General features: G+C 34.8%; 3 protein-coding genes across 6 annotated transcripts; all 3 read left to right on the top strand.

Annotated features, from left to right (window-relative positions):
- The first annotated feature begins 3021 nt into the window (after nt 1–3021).
- On the top strand, nt 3022–10060 carry LOC130612656 (hybrid signal transduction histidine kinase A-like). Of its 3 annotated transcripts, none has more exons than XM_057434005.1 (3): nt 3022–3151; nt 3391–5933; nt 7936–10060. In XM_057434005.1, exons 2-3 carry the CDS (start codon nt 3468–3470, stop codon nt 8251–8253), a joined length of 2784 nt encoding a protein of 927 aa, XP_057289988.1. In that variant the 5' UTR covers nt 3022–3151; nt 3391–3467; the 3' UTR covers nt 8254–10060. The 3 variants fall into 3 exon arrangements, with proteins under 3 accessions (XP_057289988.1, XP_057289990.1, XP_057289989.1); XM_057434007.1 differs by lacking the exon at nt 3022–3151 and adding an exon at nt 3249–3267; XM_057434006.1 differs by lacking the exon at nt 3022–3151 and having other exon boundaries at nt 3287–5933.
- Nucleotides 10061–12021: 1961 nt separating this feature from the next.
- LOC130612664 (uncharacterized) lies at nt 12022–18364 on the top strand. Of its 2 annotated transcripts, none has more exons than XM_057434017.1 (5): nt 12022–12178; nt 13611–13678; nt 13967–14213; nt 14305–14475; nt 17548–18364. In XM_057434017.1, exons 1-5 carry the CDS (start codon nt 12124–12126, stop codon nt 18246–18248), a joined length of 1242 nt encoding a protein of 413 aa, XP_057290000.1. In that variant the 5' UTR covers nt 12022–12123; the 3' UTR covers nt 18249–18364. The 2 variants fall into 2 exon arrangements, with proteins under 2 accessions (XP_057290000.1, XP_057289999.1); XM_057434016.1 differs by lacking the exon at nt 17548–18364 and adding an exon at nt 14988–17480.
- A 146-nt stretch (nt 18365–18510) lies between these two features.
- Nucleotides 18511–21990, top strand: LOC130612676 (uncharacterized). Its single transcript, XM_057434030.1, has 2 exons — nt 18511–20175; nt 20601–21990. The coding sequence occupies exons 1-2, from the start codon at nt 19672–19674 to the stop codon at nt 20841–20843; spliced, it is 747 nt and encodes a 248-aa protein (XP_057290013.1). The 5' UTR covers nt 18511–19671; the 3' UTR covers nt 20844–21990.

Below are 21990 nucleotides of genomic sequence, written 5' to 3'. Positions count from 1 at the left end.
AAATAAATATAGAAAAATAGAAAAATAGTATGTATTTTCTAATCCGGATTTCCGCAGATGTTATTTTGCAGAACTGAGCAATATTTCAATCTGATTGGTTTGATACAGATAAATCGAACACAAGTTTCTTTCAAAAAAAAACAATCTAAACTGAATCTGCCTTGCGAAACCTTTTTTTTTTTTTTTTTTTTTTTGAGTTTTAAAGGAACTCCACATAATTTTGGTCAAAGTAGGCGCTCTTTCTCATAGGGATATGCTTTATCATATCAGGAGGAAATTTCGGTTTAAAAGCAACAGTTCTATTCTTTAGAACTATAGGGAAATAATGAACACCCAAAAGCGTGAACCCAACAACATGACGCACATTTTTCAGCAACTTGACCTAACTGTGAACTCTTGGGCAAGAACCTACTTAAGAAAAACTTGCAGATTGGTATGCATCAGTAGCAAGAGAAGGTCCTAAAACTGGCAAAGAGCTTGAGAATATCGTCATTAAATCGCTAATGAGTGTTGTAACGACAATGCGTGCAAAATGCTTTAGAGAATATTATGTTTAACAAATTAACATCTGCAAAGGGGAAGGTAGTTATAAGTGGTTGAAAAGCTTTTGGTATTTTCGATGCTGTTGTTATGAGTTCCTCGAATTTGCCACTCATTTTCACAAATCTATCCTATCAGAACGATCGGTTGTGTTGACATTTCACCAGCTGTAGAATTTAGCATGAAATTATCTAAGTCAACGGTCGTCACAATGATGAGGTCTGTATCCGAATATGAACTAGATATCTAAGATGGTAACACCTTTCAACCTCGTCTCCAGGGGCATTTGCTTTCAGCCAAGCGCTAGCGGCTTTGACATAGGCAATAAACCCTGGGGATGATTTTGCAACGCCTTCACAATTTTGGTCTATTCAAAAAAATTTAGGTTATGTATGTTTTAAAAAAATTATACTACCTTTGAATGATAGCTACATTTTATATTATTTTTCACCATGCACGTGCGTAAACAAATCTCCGCGAAAAATTAAAAAAATCCGTTATCCGCGAAAATTAGTCCACACGAAGTATATGACACCCGCGTAACTCTAACTACGCGAAATTAATCCTCTTAAAGTAGGTGAAAAGAGTGTTTCTCCTAAATCAGAGAGGTTACTGACGTAAATAGTACATAGATGTAATGTCTTATTTTTTTTCCTGCTTTAAAAAAAAATCCTCCACGTATAATTGTCACACTATCTTAAGTTTTGCTCGACGGAGGTTTAAATCTACACTGTAATTTGATGGAAATAAATCCTCTAAAATTAAAATTTAGTCCGAATAAAGCTATTTGTCCTGTTTTATATGGAATATAACGGGACAGAAAATTATGCAGAAACGGTGAGTACCCGAGGAAAAAGATTCCGGCGTAAGTGAGATCTTGTGTGTAATTCAAGTAGAGATACTCGTTTCCTAGACGGGACGAGAATTGTCTCAGCAAGAAATTACACCATATAAATCCGTTATCGTCCCCAGCTTTTCAAAATAAACAGACAATGATGATATATACCAGAAATCAATTCCTTCGCAGGAAATGAGTACTAATTTTCTTTCCGTCCCGACTATTTTCTTGCTTTCCTTCCACAGAGCCGGTTTTTGCGTCGAAAACAATAGTTATGAGCGCACATTCTAATAGACGTCTATTAGAATGCGCAAAACACAGAAGTCAAACAGATCATTGTAATCAAAGAAATCCAATAAAAACTTGCAATTGGTGAATATTGTGTGTGTAGTGTATGGTTGAAATACAAATAATTTCCCAGTGTAAAAACTATGCACACCCTCGTCCCCATCGCTTTTTGCCCTTTTGATATGAGAGAAGACGGCGAAAAATCATTGTTTCGCCCTCCACCGTCTTCTTTCATATTGAAAAGAAAATAACTCTGGGGACGAGGGTGATACATACATTTTTCTATCTACCAAATGTGCGCACCAACCTCGTCCCCAGGTTTTTTGCCTTTTTGACATTGAGGCCGGGCGGCAAAATTACCCCTGGTACAGACTGATAAGTTCTGTGATGCGATTGGCTTACATCCGTTGTCGATAATTCATTCACGCGTCAGTCAGAATATATACAACGATTTACTGTAAAGATAGTGGATTTGGTTACAATAACATTGAAAGATTATGAGCAATGTTTAAAAAGGTTAAATAAAAAACGGTGAGCCAAACAGTAAATATTTTATGAAAGATGTTATTTGGGGTTCCATTTTGCATTGTTGACATTTTAAATGATAGTGAACGCCAGTGGCATTGGCGTAGGCAACAAACCCTGGGGACGAGGATGGTATTCGCACCGCATATACGAAACTTTGCAAACTTTTGTAAACATCTGCATGTGTTCTAATAAACAGCCTCATATTTGGTTGAAAAATACACTATGTTTTATGAAGCAACTGCACTTTCCTTCCATTATTTTAAATCGAACAACCTTTTGTGCTGTATATCTTGTATCTTTTTTAGATATTGGGACTTCGATATTGCCATTGCGATGTCAGAAACAAACAACCTTCCCCTAACCAGCCATTACGGAGTATGTAAAGGACAGGAGGAAATTGGGGTCGTAAAAACCGCCATTGTGGTCTCCAAACGTTGGTTTAGCAACCTCATTCCCAGGGCATTTTGCCCTGTTGATAAACTTGATAGCGGCCGAACTGTTGGTCACTCTGTAATAATATGGCTCAGGGGCCACACGACCCTGAGGACGAGGCTGGTTGATTGAGCAATTCTTCAAAATATGCCTAAATCAAACGCCTACTTTTTTAAAATAGTAGGTGCATTTTGCAAACGAAGAATCCGCGCGCCGTAGGAAACACCCGTTGAAGGAAAAACATAATAATTTTATTTTTAGCTAATATATAGTTGGTGTTTATGGACTGGGGACAAGGTTGTTGTTTTCACGCATTTTCTCTATGACAAATCAACAATCCCTGCGTAGGAGTTTTTGTTCTCCTCTTTTGTGTTTTTTAGTAGTAACTTATTTATTGTTTCCAGTAAAAACATGATTTTGTTAACATACAGAAACATCCATCAACTATAACGGACGACTCTTCTTCTGTTGAACAAATTGGATATTAAACCAAAGAATCACCTGAAGGGTTTTGGCAACTAGCAAGTGGGTTAGATTTGTGTCGCATCTATTCTATTACGGTCCTTTTTTAAGTTTTAAGCTTCGTCTTTGAGCATCATCCTACGATGTAAAGATGTTCGCAAAAATTAAAAAAAGAGCAAGTAGGTGGCTAATGTTATCGCAGTGGTCAAGAACAAGAAATTGAAGAATGCTTTCTACTGTGTTTCAGTTATCTATGTATCTGTTGTAAGAGGATTAATTCTTGTTTTTATGATTTTTTATAGAATATTTCAAAATCTAACCACACTATTGTGGTGATTAAAAAACCATGGTATTAAAGAATTAAGATGCGTAATTAAGTATGATATCCAACACAAAACAGCATTCTGTGTCACCTTGGCAATGCCAAATGTCATTGAGTCCAAGACAAAACCCTAATCATAATAGTTTCGATGAATATTTTAATGACACACCAAGCAAAGACATTGTTAACGAAAGTAATTTTAACTACAAAGTTGAACATGACAGTGCTGAGTTAAACCAAGCTCAATCTAATTTAGAAGAAGTTAAAAATAGTAAGAATGTTGCAGATAGTGTGTTGTTTGAAAGAATTGTTCCTCAAACTGTAAAACGAATGTGGGTAAAAGCTGCTGACCCTAGCATTGATTACAATATAAATATTGAGCACAACATTCATCAAAATATGCTTCGTTACAACAACCAACATCAAAAGCTTGATAAAAGAATATCACATGAGATTGGTGATGTTTTTATATCACATGATATTGTAAAAGAGGAAAAGCGAAAGGAAAAGATCAAGCAGCAGAAAAAAAATGAAAGTATTGTTGATAGTTCTGAATTACCTGTAGCTCGTAATAAATGGGGCATAAATCTACGACATGTTCCTATTAAAGAGTCTAAAAATGAAGACCATTTACCATATGGTTTTCCTAGGTTACGAAGACTTTCTATTGGTGAGAAACAGAGACCCAATTCTGTATCTGAACAATCTTTTAACCAGAAAGAATTTACCAACATTCGTCGTGCCAAATCTACAGAGATTTTAAATAATAATGACACAACTGACAATTGTGTGGTAGATATAGAAAAATTGAATAACAACGTTACAGAAGAAGAAAGCCCAAAATTGTCTGTTTTAGAAAGAATGAAGAATTTTCAAAATAATTCATATAAACCACAAGATTTTGATAAATATGCCCATTTTCGCACTAATCGTTCGAAAAGTCCCTTAAATAGTAATGCGCCTATGTTCTTTCAAGGTGAAAAGTCTACAAGCTATCCTGATCCAGTTATAAAGAAGAATAGTAGTGTGTCAAATCATGAAAATAATCGAATACGTCGACGAAGTTTGGTGGACTTGTTAAAAAAAGATGAACTAAGTTTATCAGTGGATGTTGTTGATAAGAGGATTCAGGAAAATAGTATAGCTAAACGTAAAGAGAAAAACATATCCAATGATGAACACAGCATTGTAATTGCTTCTCCGAAAAATAAAGAATCAGCTGTTACTGATCATACCTCACACCATGAAGTTGAGTTAAAAACCAATGGATCAAAAAATGACAGTGTTTTTGAAAATAGTGTCCATAATTCCAATAGTGGTGTAATTGCTTCTCCAAAGAACAATACAGAGGTTGATTATTTCACAAATAATCAGGTTGAGTTAAAACCCAGTATACACGAACCGAAGAAAAATCATAATTCTTTTGAAAATGGTGTCCATAATTTCAACAGTAATAAGGCAGACTCAGCTATTTACCATCAAACCAAAAGTAAAAATATTATACAAACCCAAACGCCAAGTGTCAAACCTACTAAATCTAAACCCATTCATGACAAGTCTTTGAAAGAAAATTTTCTGCAAGGCAAAGAATTTGATACTCCATTGGATAACGCAGGTACACCATCACCACAACAAAAAGCTAAAATTGTAAGAAAGATTTTTGCAAGTGCCCCTGTTAATAATAATAACAATAATAACAGCCATATTCAAAACTCTTCTAAAGCATCACCTAAAGCATCTCCTAAAACAGAGTATCATTTTAAGGTTGATAAGAAAATTGATTCACAGCCACAACAAAGTTCTGGCAATCCTAATATCAAGTACAATAAACTTGGACAAGTTGTTTTAACTAATCTAGAGCCACAACAACCACAAGAAAATCATAAATTGAAGGAAGTAGAGAATAGTAAGACGTCTAAATTAACAAGTCCTGTCCCAGTACCTCAGTCAGCTAAACATGGCCAACCAGAACAACCTGTTGATAGAGAGAAACACAAAATTGGAAATCACTCTGAAAAAGGTGCCAGGCATAACTCATTTGATATTTCTGTGTCTACATCTGGAAACAAGATTTCCACTTCAAAGAGTACTGCAGAAGATGTAAAAATAAATCCGCCAAAAATGGTTTCTGTACAAAGACAGCAAGTATTGCCAAAATCTCTTCCATCCACCACAAATCATCAGACAGAGCCACTGCCATCTCTGAGTCAGCAAAAACGTAGAGTGGGAAAACTTATTATAATGACAGGAGATCAGCGTGACGAACAGCTTCGGAATAAATCTTCCAACAAAAACTCTGCTGTTGGTGGTGTACGGCAAGTTTCATTAAAAAGAGAAGTTGTAGAGAATCCTAAAAACCCAATTCAAGGATTGGCTTTGACATTTATGTCTAATGAACTTGATGAACTAGACGAAGACCCAAATCTGCCTCCACCTAAAGTTCCAAAAATAATCTTTAATTCACCAGTAGAGAGTGTCAAATCAATTATGTCATCAGGTGTTAACAGAAATAAAAACAGAAAGGTGTGTACTATTTAGTTTGATTTTTGTTTGTTTTGTAATTCTTACAAATTCCTAGTCTAGTGTTTCAATTTGGTTTATATATTTTTGTACAAATCAAAAAGGGTTAAAACTTTATCCTTAAGGCAGAAACATAACTCATGCTTCAACTATTTTTGTTTTGTTTAGGCATTTACTGCCTTGACAATGCTGTGTATATTTGCTATCATGATAATTTCATGTACAATTCCTTTTATGTGTACATAAAAACATTTCCACTCAAAACAATATCAACTTTCTATAGAAACATAATTATGGTATTGTTGTCTTTCTATTGATAAATTAAACAGCTTTCTCACTTGGGAATTTTAATTAACCAGTTTTATTAATCAATTTCTTTGACATGACCAGTGCATTTTTTTAGGAAACAGTGTCTTGTATCTTACATAATTTTGCTTTCCCTGAATCAAACAAAAAGTAATTTACGAGGAAATTTACCAGGATATTAATAGTAGGCTGTCACAGACCACAATATCAATAATATCATTATGTCGTAATTACATTTAAAGTAATTTAAATTTTAAGCTTCGTCTATTGTGTACATTTTTTAATACTTTTTGCATGTAGGCTGTGTGGAAACTTTTATCATTTTTGTAAACTTGACCCAGAACTTTTAGAACTTTTCAAAGTAGGCAGATCATTTCAAGCACTTTGATAAGTTTTTTATATGAAGTCTGTAAAAACAAGCGAAACTAAATATATACATAAATGCAAATGTTTCCCCCAATCTTAATCTATTTTTTACTAGTGTGTCTATATTTTTAAAGAAAAAACTGAATACAAAAACGGGATCAATAACTTGCACATATATATTTAAAGTGACATATATATGCAGTGACAGATCAAAATTTTGTTTGCATTTCTTGCATGCATCACAAAAAAAAACGGAATGTAAACATCTACCTAGCATAACAAGCAAGAAACGTACAAACAGTCACTTGTTAATTAATGTCTGCAGTATTTTTCATCTCTAAACAATTGAAATTGAAAACCATGTTCTTTCGATTATTTTTTTAATTAATGTCTGCAGTATTTTTCATCTCTAAACAATTGAAATTCAAAACCATGTTCTTTCGATTATTTTTTTACCCTCTCCCTCTTCGTGTTTGCTTAAATTCTCTTTTAGCTGTATATATTTAGGATTTCACTTAGTCCTGCCTGCCTGCCTCTGCGTACAATTTGTCAAATTTTTTTGTGATGCTGCGCAAACAGGATGGCCACACCTCAGCTAAAATTTCCCAGAAATAACCTAAAATTTGAACCAAAAATACAAGTTGTTCATGGTGAAATCGTTTTTTTTTTTTGCACATGTTTACCTTGCAACATCATGATAAATAATATCTATATTATAATGCCCGTATACGTCTGTCGGTCCGTTTTTTTGTCACGCAAAATGGTAGCTTAGCTGCGACGGGCGAACCCGTGGATTTTTCCACGTGCTAACGACTAGTTTGTATAATTACTGCAGTTTGAAATAAACAACCTCTGTCGAATTCAAAAAAGGGAAGGCTTATTATTAGAACCTTTATTTCATTTTGAAATTTTTGGAAATCTCCTAAAATATAGAATAGTTTTACAAGTTTTTAGTGTTTTCTCCTAAGATGTGGTCCCGAAACCGAAACCGAAGTAAAAATCTGCTAAAATTATGAAGTGTTAAATCTGTGGCCACTTTAATAAAATTAGCATGCAACTGGGGGATGGACTCTAAAATTTAAAAAGGGGGGACCTAAATTGAAGGTGGAATAAATGGATGATGGAAGCGGTTTCAGAGAGTATTTTTTCAGAAGTAAACGTACGTTCCACGGTATTAATAATGCTAATACGACCATCTGTCCTGAAACCACTTGCACTTCCAGCAACTACAACACTGTAAAAAATCTATAAAACAAATTTCGAACTAATTATTCGCTGGAAGTAATATATTTTTATATATTGTATTTGTTTTAATGGCTGATTTAACCTTTAGACTGCGAAAGTTGCATTCAGCACAAAGAATTTAGCCACAATCTACTCATATCCTGCAGAATCTTCATATTATTACGACGAATTAGCTGACGAAGGCAATCCAAACTCCTCTGCTCCGCCGTCAGGTTTAAGTGGTTACCAACCGAGCTCCGTCAATGACCTTGGCACTGTTATACAAAGAGAAAGAGATCGACTTAATTTCTCAACATCACCAAATGGAGAGGCGAGCTCTCCTCCGCCTGTTATTCAATATTCTACAGAAGGTGATCACTTCAACACGCATAATAACCAGGAGGGAGGGCATGCGATGTTATTTTAATAACGTGTATATAAAAAAGTTGAATTTTCATTGCATTTCTGATTAAATATGTACCTACGCGAGTGTATATACTCTTCTATCTGGCAATACCAATAACTTTGATGCTACGACACCAGTCAAAAGACAACATGTTCTTCGTGGTGGTTGTTTTTCAAATGGCGTGTTGGTATGCACAGTACTGACGTAGCTATCGTATACAGGCTTAGCCGACGAGTAAAAAAATCATTTTTCTAACTAATTTTTAATAACACGCGATTTTATATTGCATAGAGATAATTACACAAAAAGGATTATTTAATTTGATTATTTATAATTTAGGAGAAGGGGGATTCTGATTTCTAATACAGTGTGCTTTGAATAAATGTTGATGAGCGAGAGAGAGCGTGGTTTTTCGTTGGTGTACATATATGTTCCCCATCTATAAAAGTTTTTCGTCAACCGGTTGATTGATGGTATCCTAGCTGTAGATATTGTTATTTTTGTAGTATTTTCGGTTGTTTGTTTGTTTATCTATAATTCGCTATGCATTCATATTTAATTAGAGATGATGTTAGAATGTTTTTCCAGTCATATTAGAATATGGCTTGAAACAGGATATATAGTAGAATTGTTTAATTTTTACTTTGTTGGATGAAAAAAAAAATTTCATCCGAATCTGCAAAGTTTTAAAACTTCTACAATGTCGTAATTTAATGTTGCTGTTTTTTTAAGATGTTAGATAATTTGTTAACATTTTCATGAAGTTTTTTTGCAGTGAGGTTAGTTAATTTTTATATTATTTTTGATAATTTATTAATTTACGCACGGTGTATATATTTTGTCGGTTCACTGTTTTTGTTTTGTAGCGCGTTGAACGTGAATGCTTCATTTCTAAAATTTAACATTTTAAAGAGAGTTACGTTTAATGAAATAACAGAAAATTAGAAATGACAAAATATGTTCAGCCTTTTTGTTTCAATTTTTTTTTACGTTTGCAGAAATTGTCAAACGTGAAATTTTATATGCCTGCCTGTTTTGTTAACACGTCGACATTTGTGTCGGTAATTGTGTCGGCATTTGCTGAGTGCTGACATAAATTAGAAATGTTAATTTTTTATCGTTGTTAAGTAGTTAATTAACGTCAAAATGGAAAACGCGTTAAATTTAAAATCGCGTTAAATGAGTTAAACCTTACTGAAATAAGGAATGACCTTGACCGTACTGGTTATCGCGTATATTAGTTTTCAGACAAATTTTGCGTATATTTTATTTCGTGAACTATATGTTAAACAGAGGCACAACAAAACCCCGAAAGTTAGCAAACGCGAAAATTAGTTAAAACCAGGTAGTAATTTAGTCATTCTTTGTGAGGGAGGGTGTTTTACACTCCTAAAATATCAATTTTACGAAATCAGAAATTTGTTGTACACGTTTTTTGTAAAAGAAACATAATTTTTGATTTCAATCGGAACGTTTCTGAGCTTATCTGAAAATGTAGAGCCTGGACGCTGTATATCTTTAAAATTCTTTTCATCCAGAGACCCGTCAATCTACTTTTTCAATTTCTTTAATATTTCGGGAGTTACCAGTTGCAGGTACGTTCTTGTTCTCCATCATGGGCGATTTAGTCAGATTAATAATGTTTATCCTTGTTTCTGATTTAGCCATATTTCTTTTGTATTTATGACGTTATTTTTGATGAATTTTTGCATGTTATGGATAACTGAGACCAAGATAATTGAGACTTTGAAAATATTTAAATTTAGTTACGTGTACGTATATGTTGAAATTTAGTGAACAGTTTTTGTAATGATATGGCTCTGCTTCACATGTTTCTGTTTGTTGAACTCTGCAAGAAAATTAGAATTTACAAAAATCTCAGTGAAAGAAAAAAAAACCCTTATCCACTATCAATCACAAGTTTTAATCCTGACTGTGATTTGGAGATGTGATCATTCGTTATCATTAGCAATCGTATACAATTATTTTAAGTAATAAGTAAAATTTTGCAAAAAAAGTAGTTTGTTTTTCTCCAGACCCTCAGTTCCTCGTCATGTCGAAAAACTATTATTACCACTGGTTGGAGCTTGATGAACGGATGCGATAATTGGTGTTTTATGTCATATTCACTTGTTTCCTTATTATTCCGTTAAAAGCCGAAAGATGCTGATGTCAGCATTTTGTTATTATTGTGTCGGTGATACAATATAGTAAACTTAAAACATAGTTGAATGAAAAACTCTTACAAAGATTGTTTATAATCCATTCACAGATAATATTTTTTTTATTTCGCGCATCAGGATGAAACACAATCTCGTCCCCAGGGCTTGTTGGGCTTTTTATATTTTTTGCACAAACATGTTCAGGCCGTCTAAATATAAAAAGCCTAACAAGTCCGGGGGACAAGATTGGATGCAGCAAATATTTTTAAAACCTTTCGTTCTTGTGTTTTCTTTTATATAAAAAGTAATTTTCAGCTGAAGCTGGATGTGCTTATTTTTTTCAAACTCTCTCAGCCTTACATGTTCTTATTTTATGCTCTTTCCGAAATGTAGCGAAATATACGATCAAATTTAACGATTGATGATGCATAATTTTCAGGATTGAAAAAAAAACCCAGATAATGTCAAAATAATGTTGTTGTAAAAACATACACGTGTACTAGTAAAAAACAAGAAACTGTTTGGAAATAATTCTTTCTTCCTAATTCTAGACGTAAATTATTTTATTTTATAATCTATGAAGAAATTCAAGCGGATAACACTTTTATGTTCTTTATTTTGGGCAAAACCTATGCCTCAATGTTCTTATAAACTAGGTTCTTATTAAAGCGTATTTTTTTAAACAAAGAAAAACTGAGTTATCCTTATTTGGGCAAAATTTTTAGCTCCGTAACACACAACCTCTTCCTCGATCTTTTTAATTTTTTCCATATAAATATAGAAACCCAATAGGTCTGGAGACGAATTTGCTTAACACTTTTTTTTTTTGCCTGATCGAACATGGTGTGAAATATTTTACCCATCAGCACTTCTTCTACAAGTGTTTATGCTCTGTCAACTTACGATCAACTTTAAAAAACCTGGGAAGGAGGGTATGATGGATGTTCCTATTTCCTTTTGTCTCTGAAAACGAGTTTAAAACAACCCGGTTATGAGTTTATAAGGTTATATTAACTTGTGGAAATATTATGTCAGACGAGTTTGTGTCCCATACACAAACTTGATTTCCTCAGTGCTTTTTAATGGGTTTATTCCACGATATAGATATAGATTCTATAAGACTTAACAAAATTAAAAAAGGCCATTTATCGACATATTAATGTATTAGGTCAGTGATAACCAAGCCACATTTTGTTTTGCCATACGAGTAGCTGCTTTTCTGCATGGGGCGCTGATTCCGCGTCGTTGAAAATTTTCTTGCGATATCTTTAAGGATAATTCCCAGTTCCTGTTTATTTTTTATTTTTGGTCTAGGAAGGAGGTTGCAGAGCTTTCTAAGTTCAAGAATATGTTAAGCAACCTCATTCCCGTACCTATGTTTCATAGCAGGGAATGTAAGGTGCCCTGGGAAAGAAGTATTTGGCAACCTTTTAAATTATTACAAATGTTATGGCAAGGAGCCTGGTACCAAATCATACCGAAAGTAAATCAAAATCATACAGAAAGTGAATTAAACAAAATATTTTAGCAAAGCTGAGGTGAGCTCACAAGCGATATTGCATATGTGTACACGCTTGGTCGCCCACTTAATAGAAAAAACTGGTTGTATTTCATTAATTATTTATAGATTTTTTTTTTACCTTGAGTAATTGTTTTTTTCCGGTGAAAAAAAAAATAGAAATAAAACATTTATCTTTTTTGGCGTTGTAGTCGAAACCTAGAGAGAGAGATGAGATTTTTGCAAATCGTCCTTTTGGGCGTTTTGGTGTGCGCCATTGTTTCTGGTAAGAATAATTTATATCTTTTTACGGTTGTTGGCATACTATATTATACTCTATGTGCTATGTTATTCTATTAGACTTTTCGGACAGAAATACCGTCGAATGAATTACAATTTATAACTCGGCAGTTACATACAACTCGCCAAAAATAATGATAAAGTTATTTGTATGTATTACCTTCAACTTACAATTAGCTGTCAAACTAATGGAATTCTCTTATGCTTTTCAAATTTTTTAAAAATAGGTTTTGAATGAAAAGACGACGTAGGGAGCTCAACCGCTTGCACAAAGAGTAGTCTAATTATTTTTAAAACAAACTTTGTGGCGAAAATATTTAGAAATCACAAGCAACTAGACTAGTTTATTTTTGTTTGCTTTTGAATTATTTCTCAATATATTTACACGTTTTTTTTTTACGATTTTATTTTAAATATATGGTAAACCTATTCTCGTCCCCCGTGTATATGGATATTGTAAAATCGCAACATTGATTCTGTGAAATATGCTGTGTTGAATATGTCTCCTTTTTTGTTGTGCTTTTCAGGAAAAAAGAAAAAAACAGTAAATTTTAGGCCTTACTATTGTTGTTTTTTTGTTTTTATTTTTTAACAATTCTTAGCCTCGGTGTTATTAAAAAAAGTTCTTATAAAAAAGTGCAATATTTTAATGTTAAATTAGGGAGATATAGCTATCTATCTTAATTACAAGCTACGCTGTCATATAGTTAAAATAACTAAAAAACTAAAAAAATCTATAACAAAAAACAAATAATTTCTTTGCAAAATGTTCACCTAAAAGCTTTTCTTGTAAGTCCGGATACCAAACTCGTTCCCAGAGCCCTTTTTCTTTTTCTGACAATCTCCGCCGTTTGAGGTCAGAAAGAGAAAAAGAGCCATGGGGACGAGGTAGTCTGGATAGAATATTTTTTTTGAGAAAAGCCATAATCAATATTACAGGTGGAAATAAATATATCTTAAATTTTCTGGAAGGCCTAAAAACCAATTGCGTCTAATTTAGGTTCCCAGAGGGATTACAAAAACCTATAAAATTTAGATTCTAGAGACCATGGCCTAAAAATCCGTGAGACGGTATTGATTTTTTATAAGCATGAAGCAGGTTCAAGTCTTTCTCGCGGTTATTTTACATAACATTTAAAATAAAATAATTTCCTATCTTAGTTTCCAAAATAAAAATATTTTGAGAATTTGAGAAAATAAATTTTGGCGAGATTAGAAAATTTTGCCATAATACGCAAAATTAAAGATACATTAAGTTAAGTACGGCATACTTAGCGATGCGCAGTCGTGCATCCAAGCAGTACAATGTATACTGGAAACAGAAATGCACGCATAAACTTAAAATGACTGCACCAAAAGATTGGACTTTAGACATAGCATTAATGATTATTGATTTCTTTAACTTTCTGTTTATTTAGCTAAGAAGCATAAACACCACAAAGCTCATGCAAAATCAGGTGGCCTTTCTTCAGAAATTAAAGTGAAGGTAAGCTTATTTGTAATTGTAATACTTTTACACTGTATTTTTGCCAGGTCTAAAAAAAACAATTTTGTCCCCAACGACAAGACGGTATTAACCCTCAGAACATGCTTTTATCTTATCTTGACATAATAGAATTATTGTGGCAAAGTAACTTGGTTTTTTTCCGATAAAAATATGATTCTGAATTTTGGGTATGTGGCGTATTTTTCCACATAGAATGATGCCTGCCCAAAACATCTTTCTCATCTCTACTGAACATCTGTCAATATAAAACATCATTTATACATCTAGAAAATCGGAGAAAAAGCCCCAAAGAACGCAAAAGCAGCTAATTCAAACAAAGGAGACAGCCAATTCGAACCTCCACCTCCGCCACCCCCTCCACCACCCCCAGGCTTTCCACCTCCACCTCCACCCCCACCACCAGTACCAGCACCAGGCTGGACTAAACTTCCCGGCCCACCACCTCCCGCACCGCCGCCATGCGACGGGGGAGTATGGAACGACGCAGAGAAAATCTGGGATTGTCCACCACCAGGTAAATATAACTGAACTTTTTTCACAATATTGTTTATTAGATTAACTTTTATGTATATATATATATTTATATATAATTTTTTTTATTATAGCGGAAGCCCCACCACCACCAGCAGAGGTTCCACCACCGCCACCACCAGAGTATCCACCACCACCTCCACCAGAGGTCCCACCACCTCCTCCACCACCACCTCCTCCACCACCAGAGCTTCCACCACCACCACCGCCAGCAAAAGCTGACGAAGATGATGATGGCTCCGCTGGTGAGTTTAACTATTTTAAGTGACATACTTCAGTCTATTTCCATCTACATTTCATCTCAATACTTTACGCTATGTTATACATGCCTTACTTATATATATTTTTTTTATCGCTTACATTTTCTTTTACTTATAATTACCTACACACATACTGAGTTGAGGTTGAATTAGATTAGTTAAAGTTGTTGCAAATTATATATAACCTATTCAAGAGCATCCACCGTATGTAGTAAGATCTATATTTAACTATTATCAGAAAGAAAGACGCTAACGTAGGATAGTCTTATAGTTTTTCATATGTTAACACGCGCTTATAACGCAAAGATACCCTACACGGACACACATGAAGAATAATGAGTTTTCACACTAAAACTAAAGTTGATCAAGATTCACCAGAACGTCTGCACATTCACGCATATATAACTATCATCCAAGCACAGATGGCAGCACATTCACACGATTTATGTATAATTATCAACACAAAAAAAAACGTTAATTACGGTATGGATTTTTAGAACAATTAGACGGAGAAGACGGTGAAGATGGCGAAGAAGAAGTGAAGGAGGTTAAAGAGGAAAAGAAAGTAAAAAAGCATAAAAAAGTGCAAAAGAAGTCTCATAAAAAAGGAACTGTACTAACGCATACGGTCAACAAAATCTCTCAAACTCCAAACGCTCCTTCTATTCAACATGCTAAATCTCATACTAAGTCTAAAAGCCACTTGAAACAAAATGGCGAAAGAAAACGACGAAGCTTGCTGTCCATTCTGTTGGATGAGTATAATAAGGAAGGTGATGATGATGACGATGAAGAAGAGGATGGTGAACCAGAGGTCACTAAGCAAGTACAGATAAAGCAAGGTAAAGCTAAACATACCAAGAATGATGATGATGACGATGAAGAAGAAGAAGCTGCAAAAGCTGCGCCAGCAGAGAAGGCAAAGCATGGGAAAAAACCAGCTTCCATTGATGGTGAAGAAGATGAACAGCCAGAAGAAGCTGAACAAAGAGATGGAGGAGAGACACCCGAGGAAGAAGATGATGAACAAAGTGGCGAAGAAGAGCAACAACCTGTGGCGCCACCATATCCATATCCTCCACCAGAGTACCCACCACCTCCACCACCTCAATATCCACCCCCACCACCCCCAGACGCACCACCACCGCCAGCACCAGCACCACCTCCACCTCCACCACCGCCACCTCCACCCCCAACTGAACCACCAGTACCACCAACCGAGCCACCTCCACCACCTCCGCCACCGCCTCCACCACCACCACCATTTAAGAAGAAGGTCAAAAAAGGAAAATCTAAGTATGCTAAAACCTCAAAGTCATTGAAGAAAAAGGCCAAGAAATCAAAAAAGAGGTTAAGTCAGTTCATTGGTCAGTAATAAACCTTCTATGTCAAGAACGTGAAGCAACGAACAGCAGGGGGTACTCAGAAGAGAATTTTTTATAACAGTCTCCATTTAACGTCATGGTTAATTATCTTTAAACTTTAAACGGATTCAGTCCCGTGAAATCATAATGTTTCAGAAAGTAATAATAATAAGAAATAAAAATTAAAAAGGAAATAAACTAATCCATAAACTAATTTCTCTCATTAGACATTATCGCTTCTTCTTTTTCTTCTTCTTTTTCTAGTTAATTACAATGGATTCTTTTTTGTATAAAAAATATTTCCTTCACATTTATATTTTGTGCTATATCAATAACAATTATTTTTGTAAGACTTCTCACGTTGTATGGCTGTAGTCACGCTTAGCTGCAAAAGAAATATATCAGCAGTATAATGTCGAGGAATTGCCATATTCGTACTAATTTTTGCGCGTTCTACTTTCCGCTTTTGCACGAAATATTTATTCGCGCGAAAAGAATGCATCTTAGGTTGCCTGAAATCCTGAAGTTCACTTTTTATGTGATTTGTTAAGTAATTCTAACTTGCGCGCAAAATGATAAAAGCGAAAATTGATACGCGTGAAATAAATCTTTTTTCACTTCGCGAAAATTAATACACGCGGACATAAAATTAGTACAAATAAGATGCATAAATTGACAGACAGCACCTTATTTTTGACATTTGTACTCTAATATCTTCGATTTTTTGTTATTAACCTCAATGCAAAATAAGTATAGCATTTGTTTATCAGCAAACTTGTAGATTGCAGAGTGCCTTTGTGTCTTAACTTTTCTCGTCTTGACCACCGTAAATAAGTCGCAATTATTTTCCTGAAAATAGCAAAAACGCCGATTAAATGGTGAGGCATTTTTCCCCCACAACCTTCAACATCTTGCTACGGTCCATGGTTAGTTAGAATAATCAGTAAAAAATATATGAATGTAAGAACAGTCTTAAACCAAAAGATCTGTCATTAGTTCAAACTTTTCAAGTGTATCTGCTGCTATCATGTACCTCAGCAGTAATGAAATTAGTAAGACAGAAATAGTGTAGAGATTTTAGTCACTCAAGATAAACTAACACACGCAACTAACAATAAAAGAAGGAAAGCTATTAAGCCCAAACAACTTTATTAACACATAATCGATTTAAAGAAGCAACGTTCTTCTTCTAGATGAAAATGAAATTGAAGAGGAAGAAGAAGAACCTAAAAACTTACCTAAAAAGAAGTTAAAGAAATCTTCCAAGAAGGGAACTGTGTTGACACACACAGTTAATAAGATCTCTCAAACTCCAAATGCTCCTACCATTCAACATGCTAAATCCCATACTAAGTCAACCAGTCATCTTAAGCAAGACGGATCCAGAAAGAGCATGTTGGCAAAAGCGATTAAATCTAACAAGAAGGGAACCGTGCTAACGCATACGGTCAACAAAATCTCTCAAACTCCAAACGCTCCTTCTGTTCAACATGCTAAATCTCATACTAAATCCACAAGCCATTTAAAACAAAATGAGTAAATATACGCAGTAAATTGATAGATAGAAGTTTTTAGTTAAGTCTGGACATTTTATGTGTTTAATAAATTTACATATGATTCAATTTATGATATTTTGGTTTTCTCATTTCCCTGTTCTATCTCGCTTGGATTGTTGTCTAACTCTATTTAATAGAAGAACCAGACCAAGATGCTGTGTCAGAGCCAGAAGAAGACGAAGAAGAACCAAAAAAAGAAATCAAGAAAAAGGTAAATAAAAAACATTCTAAAAAGGGGAAAATTGGCAAACGAAGCTCAGAGGAAGACGGGGAAAAAGAGGAGGGAGACTCAAAAGTAACCAAGGAAGAAGATGCTAGTAAAAAAACCATTACAACCTCCAACGAAAAAGCAGAAGAAAAAAAACCTGATGGTGGAGATAGTGAAGGTGATGATGATGAAGACGATGATGAAAAGGACAAAGATGAAGAGGAAGAGGAAGGATCCACTGCACCTGTTCCACCGCCTCCTGCTGGCGTTCCACCACCTGCACTGCCAGTTTGCCTTGACCCATCCGACCCCAACTACAATCCTAACTGTACCCCTGCTCCTGCACCGCCCGTGCTCCCACCTGTGCCTGCACCAGTTCCACCAGCGCCAGTTCCACCAGCGCCGGCCCCACCAGCGCCAGCTCCACCAGCGCCAGCTCCACCAGCGATAGAACCACCAGCACCAGCTCCACCAGCACCAGCTCCACCAGCACCTGCTCCAGGTGTGGAAGAGCCAGCTCCACCACCACCACAGAAGAAAAAAGGTAAATCAGGAAAAGTTAAAGCATCTAGTAAAAAGCATTTAAAAAAGTTGGTAAAAAAATCCAAAGGAAAGAAGAAGCACGCTTAAACAAAACGAACCCGTATTCATAAATAAATGAAATAAAATTATATATTTTTCTGTTAAATAGTTGTTCCTAGCTTTGTAAGGATTATGCTGCGAAATATTAAAAAAGAAAGCTGAAATTCTCTATTAATTCTAGGCGCGAATTTAGTACTTCAAATTTTTTTATAAATTTCTATTATAAGTTGACATGTATGAAATGATTATAACTTCTTATGTTTTTAAAGGGGACAAAAAACGGTTAAAATTCCTCGAACTGATGTAATAAAAATGAATGTTTGGCAAACGCTGTTCCATAATAATCAGACCAGCTACTTAGCTCGCTATCCTAACTAAATTTTAATGCAGATCAATTAATCTTAAATTCGTGTCATACCTATTGATATTTGATCTGACAGGCAAATTGGGTGTGTTTTGAAATAGCCAAATATGCACATGCCTAAATTGTCCATTTTAGTAACCTTTCTGTGTATTTAACATTAAACTGACGTCAATAGTATGGAAACCTGTGAAAAAATAACTGCCGTCATCTCCCGCGTGGATAAATAGGAGCCACCTAAGATCAAAATAGCTATATTTCCCAAATTTTGAAAACCCACCTGTTTCGGAACCAGCAGGTTAATGTTTAAAATTTTGGTCAGCTTTTTAAGGTCTACACAATAGAAGTAACGACGTAACAAATTCCTAAAATGTTTTTTGCATGGATGGGTTTTCCTCGCTGACGTCATCAAAATCGATGTCTCCATTAACCAATCATCAAAACCACATCTCCCTATACATTATTTTCACAGAAAATAATCTCCATGAAATTCTTCCGATGTAAATTTGTGAAAATATAAAACCAAATATTTTGTTTTTGACCTCATAAAAATGTTTACATTGTTTTTTAACTTATTATTTCATGGGCAAAATTTAACAGAAATTATTGTCAGCAGTATTAGGCAATATGTCGGAACCGTTCGAGTAACTATTTTGTGTTTTTTTTTTTTGATAATAATTTTAAATTGCATTGTGAAGTGATCCAAGGAAAAATGATGGCGCTCTGAATACAAAATATAAGAATTAGAATATCATCCTTTTTTTTAACCTTACATTTTGAAATTTTAAATATTTTTTTAACAAATACAATCTACGATAGAAGCTTAAAATGTGACAAAATTAAGCAAGAACATTCCAAGAAAATTTGCTTAAAACTAATCTTGTTTTTATGTTATTTTGTATGTTGGTATGTATATTCCGCAGAACGAAAATAAATATGGAAATAAGTCTATTTCTAAAAGAGCGGGAAAACCGCTTTTCAATATTTTTACTTCTCCTTACACCCAGCCTTTACGTATTCTCACTGCAATGGGATGATACCTTTATAGTGACATTGTAATGCCTTCCTTACATTGTTTCTCCATAATTAAAACGACTTTCAAAAACAGCAATGGACGAGAGTTTTGAATATGTCGATTATTCCTCTCATTGCTTTGACGGAGATGTGGATGTAAAATTAGCTTTTGCTGAAGAACGACCATATGAAGAAATTCAACTTAATGATTCTTCACGTACAGAGCCACAAAAAAGCGAAAAAAATGTCCAAGCAGTCAGAAGTGAGCGAGATATGATACAGCCTTTGCTTGATATACCAGCTTTAAATAAAATTCAAAAACAAAGTCGATTATTTCGAAATTTAGTCCTTCGAAGAAAAAGAATTCAAACTAAAGCAAGTGTAGAAGACAAAAGATGGGGAAATACGTCGTGGAATGTAAAATTGTTACACTGGGAGAGAGATAGGAAAATGAAGGCTGTGAAAGAACTCAAAGAAACTCTTAGAAAGTTAAAGGGGAAAAAGAAACAACATAAATTGCAAGCCACCCAGATCATAGCAGCTACCGATGAAGCTAAGCAGATGATAAGAGAGTCACAAGAAAGATTTGAATCCTACAAGGTAAAACTAACACGGGCGACATTCAAAGATTTTGTATGTCTTTAAACAAACAATGATTCGCAAAAGAGATTTTTTAGAGCCGTTAGGGTTTGAGATTTTGACAACCGAATGCAAGTAGTATATAGCTTTTTGGTTTACTTTTTGGGGAGAATGTACACCAGTTGACATAATATAATTTCCTCTCTTCTATTAACCCCAGCCACCCACTTTATCAAGACCTAACATCACTTCCAGGTTCATCAAATGTTATTTTTCTTATACTGCATTGTTTGTTTTTAAAAAAGACTTATTTAATTGACTTGCACGGTACTTGGTAGCGATTTCGTTTCCAGGAGTCTGTTTTGATGTATATCTGCCATATCGAAGTGAAAAAAATATGGCTGTGTAAACATTTTATCCTTGATCTATTGTTTATGTTACTTTAGACAGCAATGTTGATCGCATTGGATAGAACAAATTCGAATTTGTCGTCTGTTATTGAATCTCTTGATGACGAAAGCAAGGAAACGGAAGATATGTTAAATCAAAGATGGCGGATTTTCCAGCGTTCATCATTACGCCACGAACTAAGTGAAATAAAATCCATGAAAGAACAGCTTCAAGAAATTATGCAGAAGTTGTCAACTGAAATACAATTTCTAAAAAATTTTATTTTATCAACAAAATAAATTATACATACGCCTTGCGTACTCATGTTTTCTGATAATTTAAAAAACTGGTAAACTTTACCCCCAGATTTCTTTGATGCCTACGATATAGAGATAGACAGATGTGCATATTTTACATGGCTAGCCTCACAAATATCGGGGGATAAACCCTGTCTATTATTTCCAGGAGGGACTATGGCTTAGATGGAGAGTCCTAGAGTTTATAATGCTACGCGCTTACTAGACAACTTCCTACAACATCCAAAGGCCCACACAGTGTGCCACCTCCCCAATTTCCCTCACATGGCTTGTGTTAACCCGGGGCTATGGTAACATTCACTCGCCCATGTTAAATCGCCGCTAAATGGAATTGAATCCTGATGTCCAGCACAAAGTGCGAGAGTTATAACCACTAAGCTACGGACTCTACATGCTGACTGCGTAAATTAGTCCTGGAGGCCAGGTTGTGAACTGGTATAGTGTGACCGAAAAATATTTCACTGCAAAACTTTCAATATAAACCCCAGTTTCCAATCTCTTTGCTCATTTAAATGTTAAAACATACCTTACCGGCACAAAATCTGTTGGTCCGTAGGGATGGAACTTTAAATAGAAGAGTTCGGGTCACAAAATAATCCGAGCTGGTGAATTTTGGCTGTGTGGTTATGTACATCCTTTGGATTGATAATTTTTTATTACTAACTTTAATTGTACAAAATACCACGTCAGACATGCACAAGGACGAGGTTAATAACAGAGGATTCATTCATAGGGAGGAGAGCGCGGTGTACGTAAGCGCTTTGCAGAGATTGATATGGCTTGGGTTGACTTGTTTATCTCTGTGATATCATATTACTTTCCACAAAGATGGAGAACGTCACGGTACTACTTCACAGTTTCTATACTTCTGAAATGATAAAAGAAGATTAAGACAACCTATGAAAAAGGACACAAATTGTCATTTCCCATCTCATTTCCATAACTTAAATTCTTTTAAAAAATATCCTGTAATTAAGGTTAGCGCTTTTGTCATAACCTACAGCCTTGCAATCTCGTTCACAGAGCTTCTTTTAAGCTGTTTTGATATATCTGAGTCCAGAGAATGGCAAATTACAAAGTACATTCTTTTGAAGATGCCCTTTTTAAGTCGTGTCTGGCTAACTTATAA

The sequence above is a fragment of the Hydractinia symbiolongicarpus genome, chromosome 10 (assembly GCF_029227915.1).
Source record: "Hydractinia symbiolongicarpus strain clone_291-10 chromosome 10, HSymV2.1, whole genome shotgun sequence".
Lineage (NCBI taxonomy): Eukaryota > Metazoa > Cnidaria > Hydrozoa > Anthoathecata > Hydractiniidae > Hydractinia > Hydractinia symbiolongicarpus.
The sequence above is the reverse complement of the archived record's forward strand: the minus strand, read 5'-3'. Positions and strand labels throughout refer to the sequence as shown.